The sequence below is a fragment of the Leopardus geoffroyi genome, chromosome A2 (assembly GCF_018350155.1).
Source record: "Leopardus geoffroyi isolate Oge1 chromosome A2, O.geoffroyi_Oge1_pat1.0, whole genome shotgun sequence".
NCBI lineage: Eukaryota > Metazoa > Chordata > Mammalia > Carnivora > Felidae > Leopardus > Leopardus geoffroyi.
This window is the reverse complement of record NC_059331.1, coordinates 136,330,167-136,357,719: the sequence shown is the minus strand read 5'-3', so window position 1 is coordinate 136,357,719 and position 27,553 is coordinate 136,330,167. Positions and strand designations below refer to the sequence as shown.

General features: G+C 42.0%; 1 protein-coding gene across 8 annotated transcripts in view; it reads left to right on the top strand.

The window, feature by feature from the left end:
• Positions 1 to 27,553, top strand: part of CTTNBP2 (cortactin binding protein 2) — a 166,926-nt gene that overhangs the window by 117,689 nt on the left and 21,684 nt on the right. For all 8 annotated transcript variants that reach the window (XM_045495409.1, XM_045495410.1, XM_045495407.1 and 5 more), the window contains 6 exons: positions 3,337 to 3,454; positions 7,931 to 8,206; positions 10,333 to 10,428; positions 11,684 to 11,763; positions 20,997 to 21,083; positions 21,187 to 21,286. In XM_045495409.1, coding sequence (XP_045351365.1) covers positions 3,337 to 3,454; positions 7,931 to 8,206; positions 10,333 to 10,428; positions 11,684 to 11,763; positions 20,997 to 21,083; positions 21,187 to 21,286 — 757 coding nt within the window. The remainder of the gene's footprint in view (positions 1 to 3,336; positions 3,455 to 7,930; positions 8,207 to 10,332; positions 10,429 to 11,683; positions 11,764 to 20,996; positions 21,084 to 21,186; positions 21,287 to 27,553) is intronic.

Below are 27,553 nucleotides of genomic sequence, written 5' to 3'. Positions count from 1 at the left end.
TGGGTGGAGGCTTTCAACCTCTTCGTGTTCCCCATGGAGCTAGCATGGCATAGAATTCACACTTGTAATGGGTTTGGATATGCCATCTCCTGCTATCCTCATGGGGACCGACATCTTCCTCATAGAGAAAGTCACTGCTTATATTCTTGCCCACTGACCTACCTGAGTAGAATAAAAACTAAATACAACCCACTTTGAAGGTCTGAGGTAAAAGAATCTTCAAGATTTGGGTTGAGGAGAGCCTGGGTGGCTCAGCTGGTTAACATCTGACTCTTGATTTAGGCTCAGGTCATGATCTCATGGTTCGTGAGTTTGAGCCCCACATCAGGTTCTGTGCTGACAGTGTGGAGCCTGATTGAGATTCTCTCTCCCTCTCTCTCTGCCCCTCCCCTGCTCCCTCTCTCTCTCAAAAAATAAATTAACCAAAAAAGGAATTTTGGTTGAATCCTTTATTATTTCCCTTTATAATTTGAAGTAGCATCACCTAGAATTATATTGATATCAGTGACATTTGTTGATGTGCTGTAATTCCTCACCATTTAATTGAATATTTCTAACTGGTGATTATTACATTGATTATAATAATAACAGCGGCTAATAAATATTGAGAGCTTAGTGCATGCCAAGAATGTGAGCTTTTTATGCATCTTTTCCATTAAGTCACATAACAGCTATATGAAATCTAGATATTTAAAGATAAGGAAACTGAAACAGAAAAATGTTAAATGATTTAACAAAAGCATGGATAAAATCATTTATATTGGCAGTATTAGGATCCAGGTCTGTTTTGACTCTTACCTGCTTTTGTTGCAAGTACTAACTTGCATAATAAATGTATCATTTTTATCTCTTATCTGGGAATTCACAAAGATTAGTGCTCAGATTGCATCCTACTTAATTTCTCATTAAAATTAATTTCTAGGGGCGCCTGGGTGGCGCAGTCGGTTAAGCGTCCGACTTCAGCCAGGTCACGATCTCGCGGTCTGTGAGTTCGAGCCCCGCGTCAGGCTCTGGGCTGATGGCTCAGAGCCTGGAGCCTGTTTCCGATTCTGTGTCTCCCTCTTTCTCTGCCCCTCCCCCGTTCATGCTCTGTCTCTCTCTGTCCCAAAAATAAATAAACGTTGAAAAAAAAAATTAAAAAAAAAAATTAATTTCTAAATCAACATTTCTGAATTTCTCATTTACTATCAGATGCATTTGCTGGTATTATACAAATTAGTCATAACAGTTTGATAAGAACTGTTGTTTATATATTTGACTTTGTTTTGAGCACATTTCTTGTCTTAGGGAGTTTTTGAACTTGAACCCCAGACCCACCTATGAAAAACAGACTTCGATTACAATTTTTAGATGAGATCCCTCCAACCTAAGCAGGGGCAGTGAGAAACCAATGTTCTTGTCCACTCCCTTTGCAGGCATACCTCTGATTCAACTCCTCCATTTTAGAGGTCCAAAGACCTACTCTCCCATCTCCCTAGCATCTGAAAAGATTGCCTACATTAGCTTTGCCCTCAGACCAGCACTGGCTTCCTATTCAAATTTCACTTAGTTTGTGGTTTAGTTTTCTCTCTCTCTCTCTCTCTGTCTCTCTCTCTCTCTCTTTGACCTTTAGGGGATTTTCTGTACTTCTTTATGAATTCATATATAAAGTGTGTTTGGGGGGCCATATGAAGCACCTGGAACTCACACGTACTCCTGGTGGGAGTGGAGTTTAGTATAGCCACTTATTAAAAGCTCTTTGCAGTATATACTGACCTAGAGCAACATATGCATATCCTGTGACCCAACAGTCTAACTATGTACATAGATCCAACAGAAATGTGTACATGTGTCTATCAAAGGATGTGTACTAGAATGTCCATAGTGGAGCCCAGATGTCCATTAACAAGTAAATTGTGGTACGTTCATATATCCCACAGTAATTTTTTAAAAGAAGGATAAATTATGCTTAGTCCCAGCATATGGATGAATTTTATAGACATTATGTTGAATGAAAATCCAAATATAAAAGTGAAACTGCAGTATGATTCCAGTTATATTAAGTTTATAAACTGGATAAACCAGTCTCTGATATTAGAAATCATCCTAGGAGTTACTCAAGGGGGAGAAGGGTGGGGCTAGTGATTTAGATGAAACATACAAAAGGCTTCCAGAGTGCTCCTTACATAGTTATGTTCATTTTGTGATACTTCTTCAAGCTTGTGTACTTTTCTATGAGGATAGTGTATGCCAATAAAAATATTTACATAAAGGAAGGGAAAAGTGTGTTTTGTGTTTTATAAAATAGAAAAGTGATGTTTTACAGCAAAATCAGTAGACTTTCAGACTACCTGGTTTACTGTTGTCAGAAGTGAAATCAGCCCAAAGCATGTATGTGTGTGTGTGTGTGTGTGCGTGTGCGCGTGCGTACGCGCGAACGCGTGTTTGCAGGGGAGAGATGAGAAGGATATTGCTTATTTGGTTGTTTGTTTCCTTTTATGGTTTCTGTTTTATTCAGTTCTGTGCTTATTCTGGTGGGAAATAAGTAAACAAATCATCAAGTAGTAAAAGTTGATATAGCAGAGGTCCTTAATAAATATCCTGATGTTATTTCTTGCCGTGCAGTTATTTACTTGAAAATGTCTGTACGTATATTGTCTTTACTTTGTTTTGAAAAATTTTGGAGAACTAAGAGTTTTCAGTTCATAGGTTACTGATACTTTTTGATGAGGATTTCCTGAAGTAACATAGAAGAAAGAGCTGAAAAAGAGAGAGCACATAACTTCAATATATTGGGAATGTTTTTCTAAAAACTCAATCAACATGATGTTCATATTTTTCATATAAAAAAATAAGAGTGTAGGATCTCAGGTATAAATGAGCTTGTGAGGACCGTGGGACAAGAGTTGTTACAATGGGAACCCTGCACTTACATGACTAGGGAAACAGTTCGTTGTCTAGAATACAGCATGGAGCACCCACCTATAGCAAAGTCTTTTGGCTTTATATTGCCAAATTACCGTAAAAGGATACTGTCTGCTGAAGCCAATTTCTTTCTTAATTTCATTAAGCAGCATGAATGATTAGTAATCTGTTCTTTTTCTCTTGAAACCTAAGAGGCTGTTCTGTGGAGCAGTGTTTTGGTCCTGTGATTCACATTTGAATGAAGCACACTCTTTGCTTTCCATTTTGAGCCAGTGTGTAGATTAATGTGTGTATTTGGATTGCTGGAATTGAAATACGATGTCTGGCAGAGAATTTCTGATTTGCTCGTTACAGGCAAATGACTTTTCCCTTGGATTTTTCATTTGAGTGTATTCATTTGGACATGATGTAATAGAGCTCTTGCCTTTCTAGAACTGCCTGGAAATCTTGTGTATGCACGGAGGGCTTGAGCCAGAAAGAAAAGATAAGTGCCATCGGACCGCGCACGATGTCGCCACTGATGACTGCAAGCATCTGCTGGAGAATCTGAGTGAGTGCCATTTGCAGCTTGGTGCCTTCTTCACCCACACTGCTGGCACCTCTGGCATGATGGGAAAAGATTAATCCAGCTACAGTTTTCTTACTCTCTGCTCAGCCTTCTTTGAACCCTAGTAACTACAAAAACATTTTATCGGTTATAAATGTGGTAATTATTTTTTTCCATGTAGAATGGCTTTTTACAGAATTAGTTGCTATTAAAATAATGCTAGATCTTTGGGGCACCTGTGTGGCTCAGTCAGTTAAGCCTCCAGCTCTTGGTTTCAGCTCAGGTCATGATCTCATGGTTTGTGAGTTTGAGCCCCACATTGGGCTCTGCTCTAACAGTGTGAACCTGCTTGGAATTCATTCTCTCTCTCTCCCTCCCACCCTCCCTCTCTCCCCTCTCTCCCCCTCCATCCCTCTTTCCCCCTCCATCCCTCTCTCCCCCTCTCTCTCTCTCCCCCTCTCTCTCTCCCCCACTCTCTCCCCCCGCCTCTGTCCCTCCCCTGCTCCTGCTCGCTCACTCTCTCTGTCTCTCAAAATAAATAAAAAACATTTTAAAAAATCTTAAATAGAATAATGCTAGATCCTCATTGTACTTTAATGACCTTGGACGGTATTTAAATAATTATTGCTCTTCTGACTTAGATTGTGTCTCTAAGACATGAGACTAATAGGGTATGAAGAGTCATGGCTGGGTACTTTGCCATCAGCTGATCAGATGAATGTAGGCAAGTTGGTTATCTCTCAACCCCTGGTTGCCTACCTGTCTGTGAAGGTAATGGATGATCTTTTGGGTCTCTTCCAGCTCTAAGAATGTATACTCCTCAGGACATGTTCTGAAAGGTTCACACGTGGGTTTATGGAATATGGAGTTTCAGATTGTACAAAATATTATGGCTTCTTATATCGAGATTATCAATCCATCCAATCAGCTAACTGTATCAATAATTTGTTTTTACCTTACATTCTGACATTGAGACAGAAAATGAACAATAAACATAAGTAGTAATTCATTATATGGTATGTGAGACAGGGATATGTGCTACGGAAAAGACTAAGGGAGGATTGGGCATATGAGGATGGGTTTCAGTTTGGGTTTTGTGTGTGTGTGTGTGTGTGTGTGTGTGTGTGTGTGTGTGTGTGTGTGTTTTAAGTTTATTTATTTATTTTGAGAGAGTGTGTTAGTTGGGGAGGGGCAGGGAGAGAGAAAATCCAAAGCAGGCTCCACACTACCAGCACAGAGCCTGATGTGGGGCTTGAACCCATGAAACCGTGAGATTATGACCTGAGCTGAAACTAAGTGTCAGCCACTCAGGAGCCCCTGGGTTTCAGTTTTTAAAATAATGGTCAGAAGAGCCCCCTTGTAAGACATTGAAACAAACACTTGAAGGGGGTGAACAGAGCAACGATGTCGATACCTCAGGTAAGAGATTTCCAGGGAGAATATCATCAGGTGGACAGAGGTCCTCAAGCAGGAGCATACCTGCTATGTCTGAGGAACTGTGAGGAGGGCAGAGTGCTGGTTTTGAATGAGCGAGGAGAGAGAGGTTACAAGAAGGAATGGGGGTGGAGGTCTGATCTGGCTGAAATTTGTAGGTCATTGTAAGGTAACCATCTCAGTGCTCGAGCTTCGGAGTGATGGGATCTGATGTACATTTCCATAGTATCTGTGGCTGCTTTGTTGAGAGTAGACGTAGGAAGTCACAGGCGGAGGCGGGGAGACGTGTTAGGCCCTTGGCGTCGTCTTCCAGTAAGAGAGGACAGTGACGGCTCAATCCAGGATTGTCGCAGATGAGGTGGTGAAAAGTGGTTGGGTTCTGGATACAGCTGAAGGCGGAGCCAGTGGAACTTCCTGATGGATTGAACCTGCAGTATGAGAGAGAGAGAAGGGATCTGTGGATAACCCCAAGGTATTCAGCCTGAATAGTTGGCAGGATGGAGTGGCCATCACCTGTCAAAGTCGTGGGGGGTGGGGTGGGAAAGCTGTGGGTGAAGAAGATTTTGCTACTGAAGATCAGGAGTTCCGTTTTGGAATTATGAATTGGAGATGTCTGTTAGGATATCTGTGTCGAGATGCCAAGTCAGCAGGAATTCCAGAGATGAGTATGAGCTGGATACATAAATCTGAGAGTCAGCAGTTTATAGATGATATTTAAAGTCATGGGACTGGATGAGATCACTAAGGAAGTGAACACAGAAAAAGTAAGAGAAAGGAGCCTTGCAACACTCTATCATTAAGAAAATGGAAAATGTGAAGGGACCAGCAAAGGAACAACATAAAAGAGTGACCAGGGAGGCATGAGGGAATCTTGCAGGAGCATATCAGAGAACAGGGAGAGATCAGTTGTGTCATATGCTATTGATGAGAACTGATAATTAAATTTTTTTAACATTTATTTTAATGTATTAAATTTATTAACATTATTTTGGGAGAGAGGTAGAGAGCAAGTGGAGGAGGGGCAGAGAGAGGGAGACAGAATCCCAAGCAGGCTCCATACATACAGTCAGCACAGAGCCCAGTGCAGGGCTCGAACTCTCAAACTGTGACCTGAGCCGAAACCAAGAACTGGACGCTCAATCAACTGATAGGTGCCCCGAGAATTATTGATAATTGGAAAATAAACTAATCTAGTAGTTGGTTAATAGAAAAAGCCAGTTGAAGAAGGGAATCCTAAAAATATACATTTTAAACATTTTGTGTTAACTTTAACATACAGGGATTTCTTCCATCAATTTTTAGGTAAAGGTTTTTACTTTACTATGGTTTTGCTAATAGAAATTGCACATATTCTTATTTGAACAAACCACACATTTATGCTTCATCTGTGATTTCTCGTGTTTGAGGACTTAAGATGTTTTTTTTCAGGGCATCTGCGTGGTCAGTTGGTTAAGTGTCCAACTCTTCCTTTCTGCTCAGGGTATGATCTTGCATGCGATTCATGAGTTTGAGCCCCTCGTGGGACTCTGCACTGACAGTGCAGAGCCTGCTTGGGATTCTCTCTCTCTTCCTCTCTCTCTCTCTGCTCCTCCCCTGCTCAATCTCTACCCAAAATAAATAAACTTTTAAAAAAAATTAAGATAATTTTTTTCTTTCTTTTTTTTTAGTTTATTTATTTAGTTTGAGAGAGCAAAAGTGAGTAAGAGGGGCAGAGAGCGAGGGAGAGAGAGAGAATCCCAGGCAGGCTCTGCACTGTTCAGAGCCCGATGGGGGCTCAAACTCATGAACTGTGAGATCATGACCTGACGTGAAACCAAGAACCACCCAGGCACCCCAAAGATAATCTTTTCTAGCTTTATGTAGTTGTCTAATCCATACCTCCTTAGGTGACTTTTTTTTTTAATTTTATTTTTTTAAATGTTTGCTTATTTTTGAGACAGAGGGAGACAGAGCAGGAATTGGGGAGGAGCAGAGAGAGAGGGAGACACAGAATCTGAAACAGGCTCCAGGCTCTGAGCTGTCAGCACAGAGACCGATGCAGGGCTCGAACCCACAAACCGTGAGATCATGACCTGAGCCGAAGTCGGACGCTTAACCGACTGAGCCACCCAGGCGCCCCAACTTTTTTTTTTAGCACCTCCTTTGTTCAGTGTCTCTAAAGTGTTCAACTTCAATTTTATAGGAAGAGTAAGTCATTTCATCAGTTTATGGAATATTTAATTTAGTAATTACAGTAATGAGTTCGACAGACATAAAAGACTAGGGAATAAACACAATTGACTCTTGGTGAGCACGTAATTCAGTTCGTGAGAACTGGAGTGCATGGGGTGCTGCATAGCTCGGTGGGGCCTCAGTCAGTTGGTGTCACAGAGATTGGAAAGATCATTTAAAAAGCTTCGACTGCACTGTTTACTATTTACTAAATACTCACCAGTATTTACCACATAACCGTTAGTGTGTTAAATTCATTTCAAACGTGTTCACTGAGTCTTCATAATAGTTTAATAGCACATTCCTAACATTTTGTAGAAGGAATTGGGGTATAGAGAGATCAGTTTGCCAAGTACACAGGGCTAGTAGGAGGCTGACCCTGACGCTTAGACCAAGGTCTGTAGGAGTCCAAAGCCACTATCCTAAGCACAGTGACTTCTACAACTGGAACCTGCCTTATTTATGATGTTATCAATGTAGGTGAGGAGAAAGGGCAATATAGAGAATTTAGGGTCAAGAGAGGGCTGTCATTTTCTCAGATTTTTTTTTTTAAGAACTTGAGAGTCTTGCTGAAGGGAAGAGTCAATGAAGTACAAAAGGCCAAAGATACAAGGAAAGACAAATATTTTAAGCAACATGGTTCCAAAGAAGCTGTGAAGAGTTTGGGAGACCAGTTTACTCCAGTAGGAGAACATTTGGTTGATAGTATCTAAAGAAATATGAGAGCTGCCCTTTGCTTTGTTTTTAAAATGTTCATATCTGCTTGTTTTATATAAGTTTTGCTGCTTTTTCCTATCAAGATTTTTCCCCTTAATTCTTTTATTCTTCCAACAGATGCTCTTAAAATACCCTTAAGGATTTCAGTGGGTGAGATTGAACCAGGCAGCTATGGTTCCGATGACTTTGAATGCGAAAACACAATATGTGCTTTAAATATCCGCAAACAGACATCATGGGATGATTTTTCAAAAGCAGTGAGTCAAGCTCTGACAAATCATTTCCAAGCAATCTCATCTGATGGATGGTGGAGTCTGGAAGATGTGACATTTAATAACACCACTGACTCCAGCATTGGCCTCGGGACAAGCAGTGTACGATCCATCATGCTAGGTATCAGCAATCCTGTGATGGAGAGAAAGTTAAATTTCTGGGTTTATTTATGTTTATGAGCTCCATAACCTGATACTTGGTTCACTGATTAAATACAATGAAAGCTCACTTGTGGCAGCTGCTGGTGCTAAAAAACTTGATTATTCACAATGCGGCCATTACATAATGTTGCCTGTTAGTATAAAAAATGCTTTCATACCTCAGATAATACTCAGAGAGTAAAGAACAAGAAAGCCCTTGATGAGGTTTGTGATTCCACTTGCTGTTTTGATAAATGCAAGAAACAAACCACTTTGTAGCTGCTTGCTGGTGCACAGGTTCTGAACACAGCTCCAGATTTGTACCCGGGCTGGGCCAGGGCTTGTACTACATGAACACCTTACTTCCAGGACAGGAGTCCTAGTGAAGTCTAGAGTGGGAAGAAGCCCTATTCATTGAAGATCTGATCAAAGCTCCCACATGGGATGAGTAAGGGTGATAACTGCTTGTTTCTGTTTGATAGGCACTATGAAACAGACTCCGAAGAACTTGTAAGATTTACTTTCTGGTGAGCATAGTAAGTGCTCTATAAATGGCTCTGGTTAGTTTGTTTCCTCTTGAACCAGGAGAACTAACATCTTTGGGGAACCTGCCATTATTTCAGAACTGTGCTGGACCCTTTATACACAGCACCTCAACAAGTCCTTACAACAGACTCATTCTACAAATAACTAGTTACAAGGTGAGGTCACCTTGTAGGCCTGAGGTCACACAGCAAAGGAGCAAAGCAGATAAGATTCAAATCCCAGTCTGTGTGATAGGAAAGCCTGCATATTTTCAACAGCACTTGTTGCATAAGAATAATCAGGGTTGAGGAAACGGTGAGTTTCACCATGCTTTTAATATATCAGCTTATTATAGCAGAAAGGGTTTTATTCTGTTAATTTATAGATGCTAAATCACTTCCCAAAAATGTATTTTACTAGTTTTTAAGGCTGATAATTCATGACAATTTAATTTTATTGATCTTTGGCAAGATCATTAATATAATTACAATTCTTACAGAAGAATTATTGTATAGTTAAATAATTACATTAAGATAATATGTCATAAATGATTCTCAGGAACACATTTTGCCCACACAACAAACTGTTACTCAAGGTGTGGTTGTGCCCAAGAGTCTAATAAATGAAATCAGCACAGACTTGTTCAGAAGAAAATGACACTGCATCATCAGCCTTCATCCAGCTGACCTGGAAACAAGCATATGCAAATGGATATTTACCACCATCAGAGAGATTTACCTCTGTGAGCCGTGGATGCTAAGGCCTGATGGTGCCAGTGTTCATATTTGCGTAGGGCACCTAGTAGCATTTCAGATGTAAAGATCATTGGCTTCTGTGGGTAAAGGGCTTAGTTTAGTGCCTAATTGTATCCACTTGATAACGGGCAACCATGACATTATTTATTAATGTATGTATATAAGTGACTTTACTATATCACCTAACTAGATTAAAGGGACCCAGGCCAACAGATAAGCAGTGAGTTACAGGTGGGGAGTGTGTGTGTGTGGTGGGAATATTTAAGAATTTAAGATCTGTGGATGGGAAGGGATGGAACAAGTACTTCCTACTAATCCATCCCTAGAGTAGACACCAAGGAAGTGGCACCCTTTCTGAGCAGGCATGAGCAGAGGGCCCAGACTGTGAGAAGGCTTCCTTTATACTGAGCCCCTGAAGTAACCTGTGTTTTCTGGAATCTAAAAATTTGTTGGAAAGGGAGCGGATCATAAAGGACCTGTTACTTCACCTCATTCAAAGTGCTTAGACTTTGTGAAGCAGGCACTGGAAGAACCATGGAAAGTTATCATCAGCTTTGTTCCTAGAAATATTTAGTATATTTTTGCTCTCCAGATTTCTCTCTTACTCCTAAAAACAGCTTTGGAGAAGCCTCTTCTTTGAAGGCTTGCCTTTTGACCTTTAACAGACATTGTATTAGGGAGTTAACCCGTATGTGATGCTTTACATGTTCTGTGTGTGCTTTTGACAGTCTAAACCCTGGATTCCACAGGAGATTGTATATTGTCCCTTATAAGAAAAATTACTTTGAAGCTTCTTTGACATTTTATTTCGTTTTCTTGAACTTAGGAAATGTGCCATGGTCAGCAGGTCAGAGCTTCACCCAGTCCCCGTGGGACTTTATGAAGAAGAATAAAGCAGAGCGAGTCACTGTGCTTTTATCAGGTAAGAGTAGTCCACACTGAGGTGCTGTTGACAGAGTGTTGGCTTCATGAGGTGTCGTGGTGCTGGGTCTTAAATCTGCATGTTTCTGTCCTGTGTTCTCCAGCAATGCATGTGTGACCCCCTCTATTAAATAATTAGATGTTTTTTGAAAAGTCTCACTAAGAAGAGGAAAAATCAAAAGCCATGTTTCTGACACCTGTGGTGATATCCGTCCTGACCATTGATTGCTGCGATTCTGATCACCTCTCTCATTAGGAACAAACCAGAAGCTAAACTTAATGTACTGAGAGAGTGACAAGAGACCATGTTAAAAGAAATGCCTTCTGTTACTGTCAAGTCCAGTGTATGATGAATAAGATTATTATAACGGTACGGGTAATGTTTAGTGAACACCTACTATGTGGAAGGCCCTATCATTTATAGCACATTACAAGTATAAATTCACTTAATCCATATAACAACCCATTGAGGTAAGTATTTCTGTTTACCCTCATTTTACATACAAGGAAATTAAGGCTTAGAAAGATTGATTTTCTTGTCTAGGGTTACATAGCTAGTAAGTGTTACAGGAATACTCCATTTCTCAGCCCTTAACTCTAAAAGGGATTTTATCATGCATTTCCCATATTTGGGAATGGATTCTTTAAAAGTTCAACTAATAAAAGTTGTATTCTATTGTTTGAACTACTTACTGAAGTTAGGAAAAAAAAAAAAAAAAAGTATGAGGTTATCCCAGGAAATTCCTTCAGGCTCAAGCAGTGTATTGAGAGAGTAGCAGAACTTGGGAGGCAAGTGAGGGAGATAGAGTTTGGGAAAGAACATAAAGGGTGACCCCCAGAACTGTGCACGAATGCCGTCCCAGGCTAGAACTTTCAGAGGGTTGGGATTATCTCTGATAACAGTTGTTTATAAATAGTAAAATTGAATCCAGGGATCGGAGCAGATACTAGCAGTAGTATTCCAGCTGGAATCTGAAGGCCCTGGCTGTGATGGACAGGAGAGATGGGTGGGCTTCCCAGGGGAAGGAAGGGCAGCTGGAGAGGTCTGGGGAGCAGCGGTGGTTTACCAGCCAGTTCAGAGTGTTGAAATATTTTCACGATGGTGAGACAAAAGGTACCTCTTGGTCAAATGTCAGCTCTGGCTACATAAGTCAACAAACATTACTGTATCTTTTATGAGAAGTTTTGTTGTGTCTTGATCATTTACATTTAATAAGGAAGAACCAATTTTGCTTCTGTGTGTCGCTTTCTTACAGGTCCCCAAGAAGGCTGCCTCAGTAGTGTGACTTATGCATCAATGATCCCTCTTCAGATGCTACAGAACTACCTCAGGCTGGTAGGTGGATGCTGCCAAGGGGAGTCTTAGGCTCCCATCCCTGACCCTGGAGTATTGGGTCGCCCATTTCCTTGTCTGTAGGAGCGGGAGCCCCACTCACCCTGTGCCCCAACCCCATGATCTTTCCCAGCAGCCCCTTCCCTAGAAGGCTGCTGGTCACTTAGTTCTGGATTTCTATCACAGTCATCCAGCTGTTCCCACCTGTCACCTGTGAAGTGTTGTGATTGGAGCAGGAGAGGGTTGTCTTTCCCCAACTTGGACTTGACATCAAGTAACTGATCATCAATATGAAAGAGAATGGCTATAAATATCAAGATTCTTTGCTGTAAACTTTATAATTTAGAACTAAGTTAAATATGCTAGAATCAGTTAAAAGTATTGATTTGGCCATTTTAACAGAAACCAAACAACTGTAACTTGAACAGCATAGAAGTTTATTTTTCTCAAACGTAGAAATCCCAGCCGATGAGAGAGCCAGTAGGGGGAAATGGGGCGGGGTGACCCCGACCCCTGCAGATGTGTCAGCATCTTGGTGCGCGCGCTCTCGCGCGCGCGCGCGTGCTCTCTCTGTCTCTCTCTCTCTATCTCTCTCGGTGGGCCACTGTGACCTGGGGTATTGTTGATGTGGGTTTGGTCAAAGAGAGTCACCACTCCCACCCTCAGGTTCTAGCCTGAGGGAGGAGAGCCTGGAGGGCCAGCCCCTTCTTTTCTGAGGTGTTGCACACATTGTTTCCACCCACAACCACTGACCAGCATGTGGACACACGTTCACCTAGCTGGGATATGTGGTCGCTTTCCGGGCAACCATGCACCCAGGGAAAACTGATTCTGTTATTAAAGGGAACAAGAATATGATTATCAAGAGAAAGTAACAAATTCTAGACAAATGGTGAACAAATGTAATGTTTTACCTTTGTCCAGTACTTATTACATGCCAGGCAATATGCCAAAGGCACATACATGTCTTATTTATTCCTCAGAACATCCCTGTGAGGTAGATAGCGTCATCCACTTTATAGATAAGGAAACTGAAGCAGAGAAGGGAAATAATGTGCTCAAGGCCACATGGCTAGTGAGTGATTAATTAAGCTAAGTTTGTGCACTCTTGGGTCTCTGTGAGATCCATCTAAAACTAATATTGAAGGTGTAAAACTTTAAACAAAGGTTCATTTTGCCTGCTGCCTTAATTTGGAAAACCTTTTTTAAAAAATGAATGAGTTTGCCAGGGGCCCTTTACAAAAATTGTTTTCATTAACTATGAATTGATGTCTTTGTTCCCCCTGAAGAGAAGTGCAAATTCCAAACCATTCTGTTGATCTGGCTAAACCCAAAGTTGGGAATGACCTTTGTAAAATAGCCACAGTAGCACCAAAACATTAAAAGCTTTCTAGTTTAGAAGAGCTGGTGTCCTATAACGTTGAGACTGTAACTTGTTTTCTTTGTTATGTGTTCCTCCCTGCCGCTTCAGAGTAAGCCTGGGGGGCGACACACAATTGGGAGGGCGGGCTGCCTTCCTCCTTTGTGTGAGTTAAAGCTGTTGTTGAGTGACCAGTTGGTTTTCAGGAATGTGAGCCTGGGCGCCCAGTAAAATGAGCTTGTAGAAACGCTTCTCTCCCTTCTGCCTCCTCAGCTTCTCTGCACCAGGCAACTTTCTGCTCAGGGCTTTTCATTCACCCAGATGACAAAATGAACAGAAGGGTGATGATACAGCAGATTACAGCTGCACAGGAGCCTTGGCTGAGCAGGTCTGTCAAGTGAAATGCCGGCTAGCACATTATATACAGAACATCCCAAGTACATTTGTATGTTTGCCTCCGAATGCCTAAGCCATGGTTTAGCTACCAATGACCAACAAACCAGAGACTAACTAGTTGTTAGTTCTATTCTCAATTTATGAGTGTTTTGTTTTTTTTAGTTTGGGGGTTTTTTCTTGAGAGAGTGTCAGAGCATGTGCACTCAGGGTGGAGGACAGAGATTCTCGGGCAGGCTCCGTGCCCAGTGTGGAGCCCAACGTGGGGCTCAGTCTCACAACCATGATATCTGAGTGGAAATCAACAAGAGTCAGACATTCAACCGACTGAGCTACCCCGGTGCCCCGTTTCTTTTTGGTTTTTATTTTTAATTTTTTTTTTTCAACGTTTATTTATTTTTGGGACAGAGAGAGACAGAGCATGAACGGGGGAGGGGCAGAGAGAGAGGGAGACACAGAATCGGAAACAGGCTCCAGGCTCTGAGCCATCAGCCCAGAGCCCGACGCGGGGCTCGAACTCACGGACCGCGAGATGGTGACCTGGCTGAAGTCGGATGCTTAACCGACTGTGCCACCCAGGCGCCCCCTTTTTTTTTTTTTTTTTTTAATTTTTTTTTTTTCTTTTTGTTTTTTAAATGGTGTTATTTTGGGGGCACCTGGGTGGCTCAGTCAGTTAGGCGTCCAACTTTGGCTCAGGTCATGATCTCATGGCTTGTGAGTTCGACCCCTGCATCAGGCTCTGGGCTGATAGCTCAGAGCCTGGAGCCTGTTTTGCATTCTGTGTCTCCCTCTCTCTGCCCCTCCCCTGTTCACACTCTGTCTCTGTCTCTCTCAAAAATAAATAAACATTAAAAAAATAATAAGAAAAATAAAAAAATAAATGGTGTTATTTTTAAATACTTTCATTGAATATTTAAAATAATACAGATCTTAAATCTCCATTCTAAGAGTTAATAAGGAAACATTTAACTTGATTGAGTTTTGAATCACTAATAATTTATTATAATAGTTGAACTTTGTATATTAACTCAGACTTAGCCCGTTGCAATTTTTATTAACTTATTTGCAATCTTGTATTATAATACTTCAGTGATTATAAATAATTATTATATTAGAAAAATACTTAAATAGATCATCCTAATCTGAGCATGACTTTAAAATGTAGGATTCTGGGGGCGCCTGGGTAGCTCAGTCAGTTAAGTGTCAGGCTCTTGATTTAGGCTCAGGTCCTGGGATCAAGCCCCACATAGGGCTCTGTTGCCAAGTGTGGAGCCTGCTTGCGTTTCTGTTTCTCCTTCGCTCTCTCTCTTTCCCTCTGCCCCTCCCCTGCTCGCACTCTTTCTGTTTTTCAAAATAAATAAATCAACATTAAGAAAAGGCAGGACTCTGAATCCCCTAGGACATGATTCTTGAGATTCCACTGCCTGTTAGCCATCTACTCCAATATGTGCCATGCTAACCATCAAGAATCACAACTAGGAAATTCTACCTTCTCTTCCTATGTTCCCAGAATAAATTTGCTCTGTTCTCATAAAAATAATGTTGTGAACAATGGCGGTTATGTATCTGAGGCCACAAATCTTGATTAACGCTGTTAGCAGGTGGCCAGTTCTAGCCTGATCTCTTTCAGGGCATGGAGGAGTAAAGGTGGGTAAGGGCCTAGCAGAAGGAGGAAGCCAGTTCCCCCGTATGAGGAAGAGGGGCTCCAACACCAGCGAATCCTTTGGCCATCACGGCAATAGTGGAAGAAGATCCTGGGCAGCAGGGCAAGTGTCGACCCAGAGGAGGTCTGGAGCAGGAAGAGTTTATAAGTGCTAGAGGCTGGGTGACAAGGGAGCAGTTAGGTCCAAAGTTATAGCTTATGGGTGGTTTTTTGTTGTTGTTGTTTTTTGTTTTTTGTTTTTAATAGCTACAATTCCCAAAGTATTATGTTTGTGTTCCTCTATGGGGGCCTAGCTTTATTTGAATTTAATAGCCAAGTCTGATCTTGGCTTTTCAAGTTTCAGTAAGCTAATTTTTAAAAACCTATGGTGTATTTCTCTCCGTGAACTGTAATTTCTCTTGAATTCTCATTTCTCTTTTATATCTATTCTATAAAGAGGGACCTCAGCATATGGCTAAAAACCGTTTCGCTCTACCATGGGCTCCAGCTTTTTTGTAGCCCGGATGGATGCTGGATGCACCAGTACTGTTTGGGGGGATTTTGTATGAATAGGTTGACAGTAGTTGTGTTGTTTGTGGCTTTAAAGTGCTACATAAATTCTTTAAAATCAGTGTCAGAAGAGGTCAGAATGAAACGCCTAGCTACGAAGCCATGACATGGCTAGAGCCATCTCAGCTTTATTGGCTCGGTAAAAACCTTTTTTATTCTTTTTTGAGTTCAGCATCTCAGCACAACCTGGCCTAAAACCATCTCTAGATGGTAGAAACTTTCCCTTAGACTCTGACAAGTGAAACTCCAAATGGAGGCTGAGGTTTATTGCTTTAAAATAATGCCACAAGTGGGAAAACATCACAGGCGCCACATTGACCCTGTTCCTCTGGACAGCAGCTCCTCTGGTGAACTCCATTCCACAGAAAAACAGCCTGGAGGGCAGGGGAAAACAATCAATGGATGGATAGGCCTTTGTTGAGGTCATTGTTTCCATTTAATCCAGAATTCATTTGCGTCACAAAGCACTAATTGACATGTGATAAGAGCTTCCTGAATAAGCTGTGAAGACACAAGAATAAAGGGGATTGGTACCAATTGTGATAAAGGCCAGTGTCCCTTTACTAATAAGCAAAAATATTCCACTGTCAACACACACTTAGGGGTAATTCTGGGGACTCTAATTCACCTTTAAGAAGTTTGATTTTTCTGGAAGAGGAGAGAGATATCCTATCGAAACAGTTAAAATGTTTACCTTCCTCCCCCCACTATCTTGTCTGCCTGCCTGTCTACTTATCTATCTGTAGAGCCCTCTGCTGGAGGCATGAAGCATGTGTATTGATAATACCTCAGATCCTGCTGTTGGGAGAAATGTCATTTTTAGCTAGAGCAGATAAATGTGTTTTCTTGGCATAGCTTCACATGTTTGCAGTACAGCAACAGGCTCCTGGTAATTTTTTGTTGTTCAGATCTGAAATGGTAACCAGCACATCCTTTAATGAGATAGAACAAATACCATTAACAAAAAAATTGGTAATATCTGAAATGAGGAAAAACCTATGGAATGCATGCACAGAATGTATGAATGAGGGGCGCCTGGATGGCTCAGTTGGGTAAGTGGCTGACTTCAGCTCAGGTCATGATATCAGAGTTCATAATTCCAAGCCCCCAAGTCAGGCTTTGCACTGACACTGCAGAGCCTGCCTGGAATTCTCTCTCTCCCCCCGTCTCTCTGCTCCTCCCCTACTTGTGCTCTGTCTCTCAAAATAAAATCTAATAAAGTTTAAACAAACAAAAGAATGTATGAATGATCTGGAAGTCTATACATTTGTTTTTGCATTTATTTATTTCTATTTTACCTTATTCCAGAAAGCATATTAGACTATGTGAAGACAGAATGCTTGCGGCTAGTGAATGGCCTTTTCAATGAAAATTTTAAATAGAATATTTCCTGTCCGTATTTTATAAGAACCTACAATCCGAGAACAAATGAGTTGTTGAAATTGAAGACAGCGTATCTATGAAATCGGGTTTCTTGCTGTTACGTGATTTCGAAATCAATCTTAAGACAGTGTAGGCAGTTTGACAGATGGCTGTAATGAATAGAGCGCTCTTGTTTTCAGAAGTGAGACAAGATTAAATAGCAATCCTTGTTGAAAATCTCAGGGGTAGAATACTCAGTAAATCTTGAAAATCTGTATCCTGTTTCACTGGTATGAAACAATCCATTCCTTGTGAAAGAAGTTCTACCCGAGAAGTAGTGTGGCGGTTTGGGATTAATTTGGAGAGTGCAAGACTTCGGGTTTAAAATTGGACCTGTCTTGTGGTACCCAACACAATTTCCCACCAAAGTGCTTATGAAAAGTGATAAAACTTCACAAAAACAGAGGAAAATAGAACTGAGGTCTCCCTTGGGCAAGAATCTGGAAGAATTTTCCCATACCTTTAGGGATAAGAGAGTGTTAAACCCACTGATTTGAGGCCTACCTGAAATGAGGTAGGAAACCACTTTATTATTTCCTATGACCATCTTACTAATGATTCAAAAAAGCAAACTTGATGCCAGTTAGGAAGTTGGGTGTATGTCCTTACCGCAGTCTCTGCTTTTGGTAGTGCCATCCTCCTCCACCTCCTATCAAGATGCGTCCTTCCACATCCATTCAGAGATTAAAGCTAGAAATACCTGAGCAGGAAGTTGGTGGGCGGGCGTTGGTGAGGCTGCTTTATCTGGGGAGCATATTATATAAGCACCCTCAGCATGATGGATGTTGGAGCGTCCTGCTTCCTTTAGTTCACACATTTGTCTGCCCTGGTGGACAGCCCAGGCCCAGCCCACTGCAGCTATTGCCGGATCCCAAAGCCACAAGCAGAGGCAGCAGCCCACCGTCCAGCGGATGACCTAAGACGGGAGTCAGCTGAACAATTAAGTCGAAAGCAAGTGAAGCCAGTGATGGTCCACACATCCTGCTTTACTGCAGATTCTTCCTGTGGTTTCACAGAACGAAAAAAAGTACTAATAACAAGTTAACATTTTACCTGGGGAAGAACCCTGCCGAACAGAACAGAGTTATTCTGAGAACTCAGAATGACACACGTTAGAAATTATGAGAAAAAATGAAAAACTAAGAAGATTAGCATTCTCTGGAGAGTAAAAGATCGACTGAAAGCAGGGCAAGAAAGCCAGGGTAGAGAGAAGGCTAAGATTAAAAGCAAAAGCGTTGGCAAGGACCTGGGTGAGGTAAGGAACTCTGAGAGCAACTGAAAGTGCAGTAGCATCATTAAACTTGTACCTGAGACAGTTCAGAGCGGGAGGGAGATGGTGAACATTCTTTTCAGTGTCATGAAGACTAACTTGAGGAGCTCTCCCCAAAGGAGAAGCAAAAGACAAGAGTTAGGATAATGATGAGCTAGGGGGACAGATGCACTTGCAGAGGACAGAGAGGGAACTTAAGCATTATTAGTTTTCCTTCCAAATAAAAGAGAATTAGAAGAGGAGAAATTACCAGAAACATAATGGAAGAAAAATCTTCTAAGCCAAAAATAGGTCTGACTATGTATATTGGAAGAACTTACCGTGTTCCATGTAAGATGGGTGGAAAAGAGGTCACAACCAGACAAATCTAGGCAACTTTTTGAAATTTTAAGTACATCCCACTTCCCCATCTCTTAGGTACAAATGAGAACAGATTATTCTTTAACAATAATTCCTTAATGAGTATCCATACCCTCACTGCCTAGAAGCAGAATCTCATTTGAATTTTCTCTGGGGGAGTCCCTGTCCCAGTCTTGGTCCTTGCTGGCCCTTCTACTATTGTTCGTGTCACAGACCCCCAGCACCATAGAGAACAGCCCTGGCCAGCTACGGCTGTGTTCATGCTGTGGCTTCCGGATGCTGGTGTTCCTTGGGCAACTGTAGCCATTGTCCTGTTTCTCTCAAGTATATCATTCTCCCTGATGCTGCCCTAGCCCCAGTGTGCATCTAGCTGCTTCCTTTTTTATTGAAGGCTTAACAATAGAGGAATAATATTTGGATTCAGAGAAAATCACTGGTGGCTACCAAACATGTTGTCTTTCAGAGCCTAAAACCCAGTCCCTAGTCCCTCATTAGTGGTCCCCTTAAAGGACCACATTCCTTTTTAAGCTCATGGTCTGACACCCAGTGGTCCAGCCCCGTTTTCCTCCACTTTCCAAGAGTTACTCCAAGCATGGTTTGGTCTCTTTGGAGGCCAAAAGCACAAATCCTAAAGGCCCCAGGCAAGGAAGGAGTCCTTCTTCCTTCCATGCTAACAGCTTTCCCTCAAGCCTTCCTTTCATATCCCCAAGTCTGCCTCTTTCTTGTAGTGGTGGGCCAGTGGCATATTTTGTTTTACCAGGCCTACCCTAGCCACCCTCAAAGATATAGCCTTCCCCTGTGTCTTTAAAAGGACAAACTTATCAGAGCACAATAAGGCAACCATGAACAGACCGTTTCAGGTTTAACGTTTCTCCAAGTCTGGGTGACTCAGTCTTGACACATGAGCTACATCAACCATATTCATTAGGTTTGCCACTTCACCTATACAGATCTTTTTCTGTGAGATCTTTCCAAGAAGAAAGCTGCTCCCAAATGGAGACTAGGGGAGTGAGAGTTCAGTCCTAGGGGTGACCGAGGTGGAAGGGATGACTCCTCTCCACATCTCACTCCAGACGTCACTGCCCTTGTCCCGTGTAAATGGCCACTGGCTTTCCATCCCAGTGTGTGCTACATCCCCACATGTTCTCAGGCAAGGTATCCTCACATGTGAGGAAAAAGCTTTAAAAAAATCCTATAGGCATCCAGGCAGGAGATTTTCTCTTTTACAGAGTAAAAGTGGTCAATCTCTACCCAGGTTTCTTTGAAACACCCGAGTTCCAGAATGGAAAAATCTAGATCAGGAGTTGATCTAGTAATCTTAGAGTCATGAAGATGTCTTTTATGTAAGATGCCAGCACAAAGATAGTCTCCTAAGTATGACAGCCGTAAAAAGATTACACTCTACATCCCTCTTAAAAAATACACAAATATGCATATACATATCAACTATGCAAAGAAACATAACTTAGAGTGGTTGCTTTTCAGTGCTCACACTATCAGTGGTTTGTAGTCTGCTGTTTTATGTTTCTTTGTATTTTCCAGAATTTCCTTAGTGGAATTCATTGCTGTTTTACATACCCCTAAAAAGTAAAAGAAGCACTGGGAAAATTCAAACTAAGGAGCATGTGTAAGAGATAATAATGAAACATTACAAAACATTTGCAAGGGACAAAATACACTAGGCACTGTGTTCCTAGCTTACCTACTGAACCTCATTGCAGAAATTACAGGGAAGAGGGGAGCCGGGGTGGCTCAGCCCGTTAAGCATCTGGCTTCGGCTCAGGTTATGATCTCGCAGTTCGTGAGTTTGAGCCCCACGTCAGGCTTTTTGATGACAGCTCAGAGCCTGGAGCCTGCTTCGGATTCTGTGTCTCCCTCTTTCTGTGCCCTTTCTCTGCTCACACTCTGTCTGTCTCTCAAAAATACATAAACATTAAACAATAAAAATTATAGGGAAGAAAGAGTATGCTTTTTAATAAAGTGTTAGCTCTTTTACTCAGTGTAGTAAATAAATACTATATTTGCCAGTATTTCACATTAAAGTGAAAGACTTCGAGTGCCCAGTGCATACAGTTAATCCTCAAAATAATATTTTTAGTATTTTCAAAAGCTGAGGACAATCAGAAAATTTCCTGCTTGGGTACCACTTTTTTTTTTTTTTTTTTTTTTTTCCTCTTCTTAGCATTTTCACTGAAGATTTCTTCTTGGTTTGTTAATAGGTCGAGCAGTACCATAATGTCATCTTCCATGGCCCCGAAGGAAGTTTGCAAGACTACATAGCACATCAGCTTGCACTCTGCGTGAAGGTAAGTACCCATTACACCTATCCCCGCCCCCCCCCCCCCCCCCCCCCCCCCCCCCCCCGCTTTTCCTTGAAAGCAGGAACTAATTGCTCGTTTCTTATCACAGCACAGACAAATGGCTGCAGGATTCACCTGTGAAATAGTGAGAGCCGAAGTGGATGCTGGTTTCTCCAAGGAACAGCTAATAGACCTGTTCATCAATAGTGGTAAGACCCTTCCAGCAGACTGAGTTGTGGTAACAGAAGGGCATGATCTTCAGTGATGCTGTTAAAAGGAAATAAGCTTTCTTTCTTGGGGGTAAATTTAAGTTGACTTCTCGATTATCCAACAGCTATGGGATGAAAAGGAACACTTGCAAAAGAATTTATTTTTGTGCATCTGGCATTGCATTGATTGCTTATCCCACATTTTCTTCCCCCCGCCCCCCATCTTTTGTTTGTAAATCATTATCCGTTGTGAGCATTCTATGTAACTGGCGCCAGAGGTATACTAAGGGAGGAGGTGTTGGGAGCCGTCCATCCTAGCAGGACTAAGTATTGTGCCACTGATGTTGTTTAGAATTGTATGGTGATGATAAAAAGTAGATCAATTTTTGGTATTATTCATAAGTTCTCTACAACCAAAGCACCCGTATTGAAGCACCTGAGGTAAACTGCTTTCTCCACCTAACCCTCGGCATGTCATTGACTGGCATTTTGCTAAACATATTACACACGGTAATTAATTCATTTAGTCTCTACAACAGCCCTGTGCCAGTAAGTAACTTATCTGTTTCAAACATGAAGAAACTGGCACGGAAGAGGTTTGGTATCTTGCCACAAGTACAGAGTGGCAGAACCAGGATTAAACATGTTTATTAATATAACTTTTTCATGAACTTTCTGTCTCAGGCTCCAGAGTTTAACACACAAAGCTTGATCACAGGTGGCGTTAGCATAGCCTGCAGAGCACAGCATAGCTAGCAACTCTGACATGAGACTGAAATGGACCAGACTCCAGTCTTCAAAGGCTCAAGGCCACAGAGACCCCTGGGGAGAGGGTGCAGGGACTTGGTGGGGGTGGGGTGGGGGAGAGGGGAGACAGTTGCAAGATCAGTGGTGGATGAGTTGAAATGCAAATTCAAATCTTTTAAGTGTGTCTGTCTCACCTTTGGAGCCGTGATCAAGGACTGGGTCAACCTTAGGAAGAGGGAAATAACAGCAGCTTTTAAGTCAAGAAATAAAGTTAAGAGGCAGGTTTGGGGAAGAACTGAGATCCCACAGACCTAGAAGCGCATTTTAAGGACAGGAAAATCCCACTAGAATCTGAATGTTACTATAGCGCATGAGGTCAGTCTTTGATCACAAACTAGTGAAAATTGGCTGCAGAAAGCTGTTTTTGCTGCTGCTGTTACTAATAATCACTAGCTTTTATTAAGCTCTGACTCTGGTCGGCCCTATTCTAAATACCCTGATTTAAAAACATGAAAACATTTGAAACAGGAGGTTTGAGTACCTTGCCTGAACAAGCCACAGCTAGGACATAGCCAAGCAGGACTGAAACCGTTACTGAGCCTGCCCTTAATCACTGCCAGCCACTGCTCCTTAGAAACTCTCCTGTGCCAAAATTTCTATTTCCCCCACTTAGTCCTATAACAAAAGCCCACTACATTTTTTCCAATTTTCAGTCTTGTTTCATCTCAAAGGAAGAAGCTAAAATATTTTGTTCTCACTCTGTCAGGGCAGATAGCAAGTACAGACTGAATTCTCTCTGCTCTAAGCTTAGGGAGCTAAAAAAAAAAAAAAAAAAAAAAAATGGAGAGCAGTGAATCGGGTCATAAAGGATGGCAGAGGTGACGAGCACACCATTTCTAAACCTATGTGCGTGGGGCAGCATCTTAAGACCTCCTCTTCCTAATTCCCGGTCTCTCGGCCCCTCCCACTTGAAATCCAGTCTTGGCTTGACAACCTGAATGTCCACAGGCGCCAAGAGGCCACATTCAAGGGTGAAGCATGCTGGCTGGGGCTGCGGGGGGTGGGGAGGCATGTCTCCATCTACAGGAAGGCAGCGGCTCTCAGCTGCAGCAGCTAGTTGCTTTCTGCAGTGCAGATCCAGTGTTGTGTGGTCTTGTGACTCTTAAGAGATCCATTTTTAGTGAAAATTTAGGATTTTCTTCTTTCAATGTTGTCAGTTATTTCAATTTTCAAAGCAACATGAGGACCGTGTGGAACTCCCAGGTCCTCTCATTCATAGACTCCTCATCCTTGTCCCAGGTCACGTCCTGCCAGGGGGGTCCTGGCATAACTTTTCATCCATCCCTTTGTCACCATCCTACCATTTGCCCCCTTTTCCTGTATTTCCTCTACTTTCCTGTAAGTGGCTGCTCTGTCTACAGCTTCTCCTCCTCGAACTTCCTTCACAGGCAGTCATACCTTTGGTTAAGCTGTCTTTGATCCCTGCCCCGCACATCCCTCCAGCGCCCACTGAACTAAGGTAATGGCATTCAAGGCCTTCCATTCGTAGACATTGATTCGCCTGACTGGCTTATCTGACCCTTCTTTTTTGTTTTTTAAATTGAGATATAATCGAGATATATAGCATTGTGTAAGTTTAAGGTGTTGACTTGATACACTTAGATGTTGGGAAATAATTACTGTAACGTTAGCTATACCTCTGTTACCTCACATAATTACAGTTTTTTTGTGTGTGCTAAGAGGACTTTCTTAGTAACTTTCAAGTATGTGATACAATATTGTTAATTATAGTCACCATGCAGTACATTAGATCTCCAGAAGTACTCATTTTCTAACTGAAATTTTATATCCTTTGATCTCTAGTTCCCTCACCCTCACCCCAAGCCCTTGCCAACCACCATTTTACTCTGCATAAGTTTGGCTTTTTTAGATTCCCCATGTAAGTGATATCATACAGTACTTGTCTTTCTCTAACTCTGTTAGCATAATACCCTCAAGGTCCACCATATTGTTCAAAACGGCAAGATTTTCTTTCTCATTGAGTAATATTCCACCGTATGGATATACCACACTTTCTTTATCTGTTCATCTCTTGGCACTTAGGTTCTTTTCATATCTTGGCTATTGTGAATAATGATGCAATGAACATGGGGGTGCAGATAACTCTCCGAGATCCTGATTTCATTTCCTCTGGGTATATATACCCAGAAGTGGGATTGCTGGACAGCGTGGTATTTTGCATTTTTTGAGGCACCTCCATGGTGTTTAACATAACGGCTGCACCAGTTTACATCCCCACCACCAGTGCTCCAGAGGTTCCCTTTCCTCCACATTCTTGCCAAAACTTGTTATCTACTGTCTTTCTGATGACATCCATTTTGACTGGTGTGAGGTGATGTCTCATCGTGGTTTGGTTTTGCATTTCCCTGATCATTAGTGATATAATACATCTTTTCATGGACTTGTGGGCCATTTGTATGTCTCTTTTAGAATATCTGACCCTTTTAAGATAGCGTCAGTGCTCCAATAGAATATGCTGTTTCTTTTTTTACGAAGTGTCCTTTGCTTTTCTACTCTCCGTGTCTTAGTTCATGCTGCAGCTTTCATCTGAATGATAAACACACAACCCCCCGCCCCCCCAAAACGCACACTGTGACTACCACATTGCAGGTGCTATGCACACTATTATTGTGCAGTACTGATTAAAACAGACATGACTTTTGCCCTTCCAGAAACCATAGAAAAAGCCCCTATAGGGGCGCCTGGGTGGCGCAGTCGGTTAAGCGTCCGACTTCAGCCAGGTCACGATCTCGCGGTCCGTGAGTTCGAGCCCCGCATCAGGCTCTGGGCTGATGGCTCAGAGCCTGGAGCCTGTTTCCGATTCTGTGTCTCCCTCTCTCTCTGCCCCTCCCCCGTTCATGCTCTGTCTCTCTCTGTCCCAAAAATAAATAAACGTTGAAAAAAAAAAAATTAAAAAAGCCCCTATTAAAATGCTCTAAGGACGCTTCAAATGAAAGCTTCTCTGATCCCTCCAGATACTTCTCCCTCTAATGAACATCATTAGATTTGGTTTATACCTGTGTCCCACCTAACTATAGGTCAAGGCATTGAGGGGTATTATTTGAACTCTTGCCGTGGTCCACTCACGCATATTATGAAGGCTAGTACTATACCCAGTTCTTCTATTCCACCTTGTACACTGATGGCTAATGAATACTTGCTGATGAGTGGGTGAATCTGATAGAGGAAATAGCATGGGCAAAGACCAAGGGAATGCTAGTCATATGTCATCTTCAGGTACCAGCAAGTGCAAGCTGCTTACAGTAGATTTAAAAAGAGTTAGGTGAAAGAGTGCAGAAGTTGATAACGGAGCAGGTGATGATAGGGCATAAAGATAGAGTGAACTGGAGTTTCAAAATGAAGTTTTTGGACAGCTGACTGAGGCAAAAAAAATCCCCATTTTAGCTATCCGTTTGTGTAGGAAATGGTGTATCATCTTTAAATAGGACAGGAGTTTATTCTTTATGTGGCTTTGCAATTTGTAATTATCAACTATCTTTTTTTTTCTCTTTTTAATAACAAAGACACAAATACAGGTTCATCTGCTAAGACCTTGAATGCAGTTGTCCAGGTTAAGCACCGGAGCATTATCATATGTGCCTCCGTGCCCAGTCAGCTGAATCTGGTCCTGTGTCTCATCTCCACCTCCCACTCTCTTCCCTCCACCTGTTATTTCTTGCTCAAGGGACTGTGGAGGCCCATCACTAACCCTTCTTATTTCTGCTGGTCACTCCCTCACAAGCCTCTGCAGCTCCCAGAGGGTTCACTCCACAGGCCAAGCTACTCTTGTCATCGCCCTGCTGTTAGACCCCATCGACTGCAGGGTAAACACTGCCCTTCTCTGAATGTGTGTCAAAAACATTGGGGTGTGGCCTCTGATCTTCCTTGCTGCTGTCCACCTTTATCTCCTAAGAACTCGGTCCACTGTGCCCATCGTTTTCTCCCCAGGAACCACTGCTGTTGACTGGTGACCAATGGAGAGGTCACAGAGAAAGTGCACTTTAAGTAGAGTGGATGGGGAAACATTCGGGGCTTTTGAGCGGGACAAGGGTATCTAACAGGAGCCAAAGGGAAGGAGCCAAAGGGAAGGAGCCATCGGCTCGGTGTGGTGTCACCTCTTTTGTAGTGCAGAAAGCACATAACAGGGAATGTCCTTTTGGTCAAGAGGTGATAGGAAAAGGCAGAGAGTAGAGAAGGCAGAGGTCTGGATGAGGGAAGAAGGGGTTCCTAGGCTGTTCAGCTGCAGCTTTTAGAATAATGAGGGGATAGGAATTATCTGTCAGTTATTCTTTCTTTTTCACCAAGAAATTAAACTGATCAAATTATATGACTGCAAGTAAGGGCTATACTGATTTGCAAAGAATATGTTTATTCCTGTCGTTTAACCTTATCTTCTCTACAGGAAGAGATTTAAACTACTTGGATGAGGCTGGGCCAGCACGTTGAACTTTAATCTTCCATTATACACAGCACACATATTACCTCATTTGCTCCTCTACAACTGCAGGAGCAAGCCAGCAAAGAGAGTCACAGAGAATGAATAAAAGAAATGTATGAGCAAAAGATACAAGAAGGAAGAGTAGCAAACGTATGTTAAATAATTAGCTTTAAGAAGCTAAAACTTGTATGGAGATTAAAGTGGTTCCCATGAAGAGAAGAAGGTAGAACAGAAGAACACATTTTAAAAAAAGACCTCACACAGTTGCCACCAATGGTTATATTGTGTTTATTTTAAAATAACCTCTTCCTTTTCGTATTGCCTTTCGTGGGAGACAGTCGTGGCACATAGCTCTGTTATTTGGTAAAAAGGATGTGAATGTGTATTAGAATTGGGTCATTTTGCCACAGTGTAAGGTATGTAGTTAGGTCAGTAAGACAGATACAACTTCCTGTCACATAAGATTTTAAAAAGTAAGAAAAAAAATGTTTTGAACGCTAGACTGGTGTTTTAGAGTAACACTTAGAATTCTTGAGAGAACTTTCCTTTTCAGAAGTAATGAAGATAGAATTACCGTAGTCCTAGTGGGAGAATATGGTCATTGGAGTCCACATAACTGAGTTTACGCCCTTGGACGCTGTGTTACTTGAGGCTCTTTGAAGGTTTGCCCCTTGCTTCTCATCTGGACTCAGAGCATCACCCCTGCAGAGCCTTCTCTTAAGTGGACTGTGAAAGATGGGCTGTTCTCCATCCCGAGGGGGAGATTATGGACTTGTGGTCACTTGAGATGCACTTTAGAGCTTGGATTTAACTATAAATGTGATAGGTTAATTGTTTTTAAGCCAACAAGTATTGCTCTAGAGCTAACTCTCCAGAACTTTTAATGCAAGGGCATACAAACCTGGACTTGGCCCTGAGCCCTGTGGCCATGGGGGGTGTCTGATTGAGATGCCAACCTGCAGGAGAGGATTAGGGCTGACACAGCCTGTAAAGTTGGAAGGAAAAGAGGACAAAAGGAATAG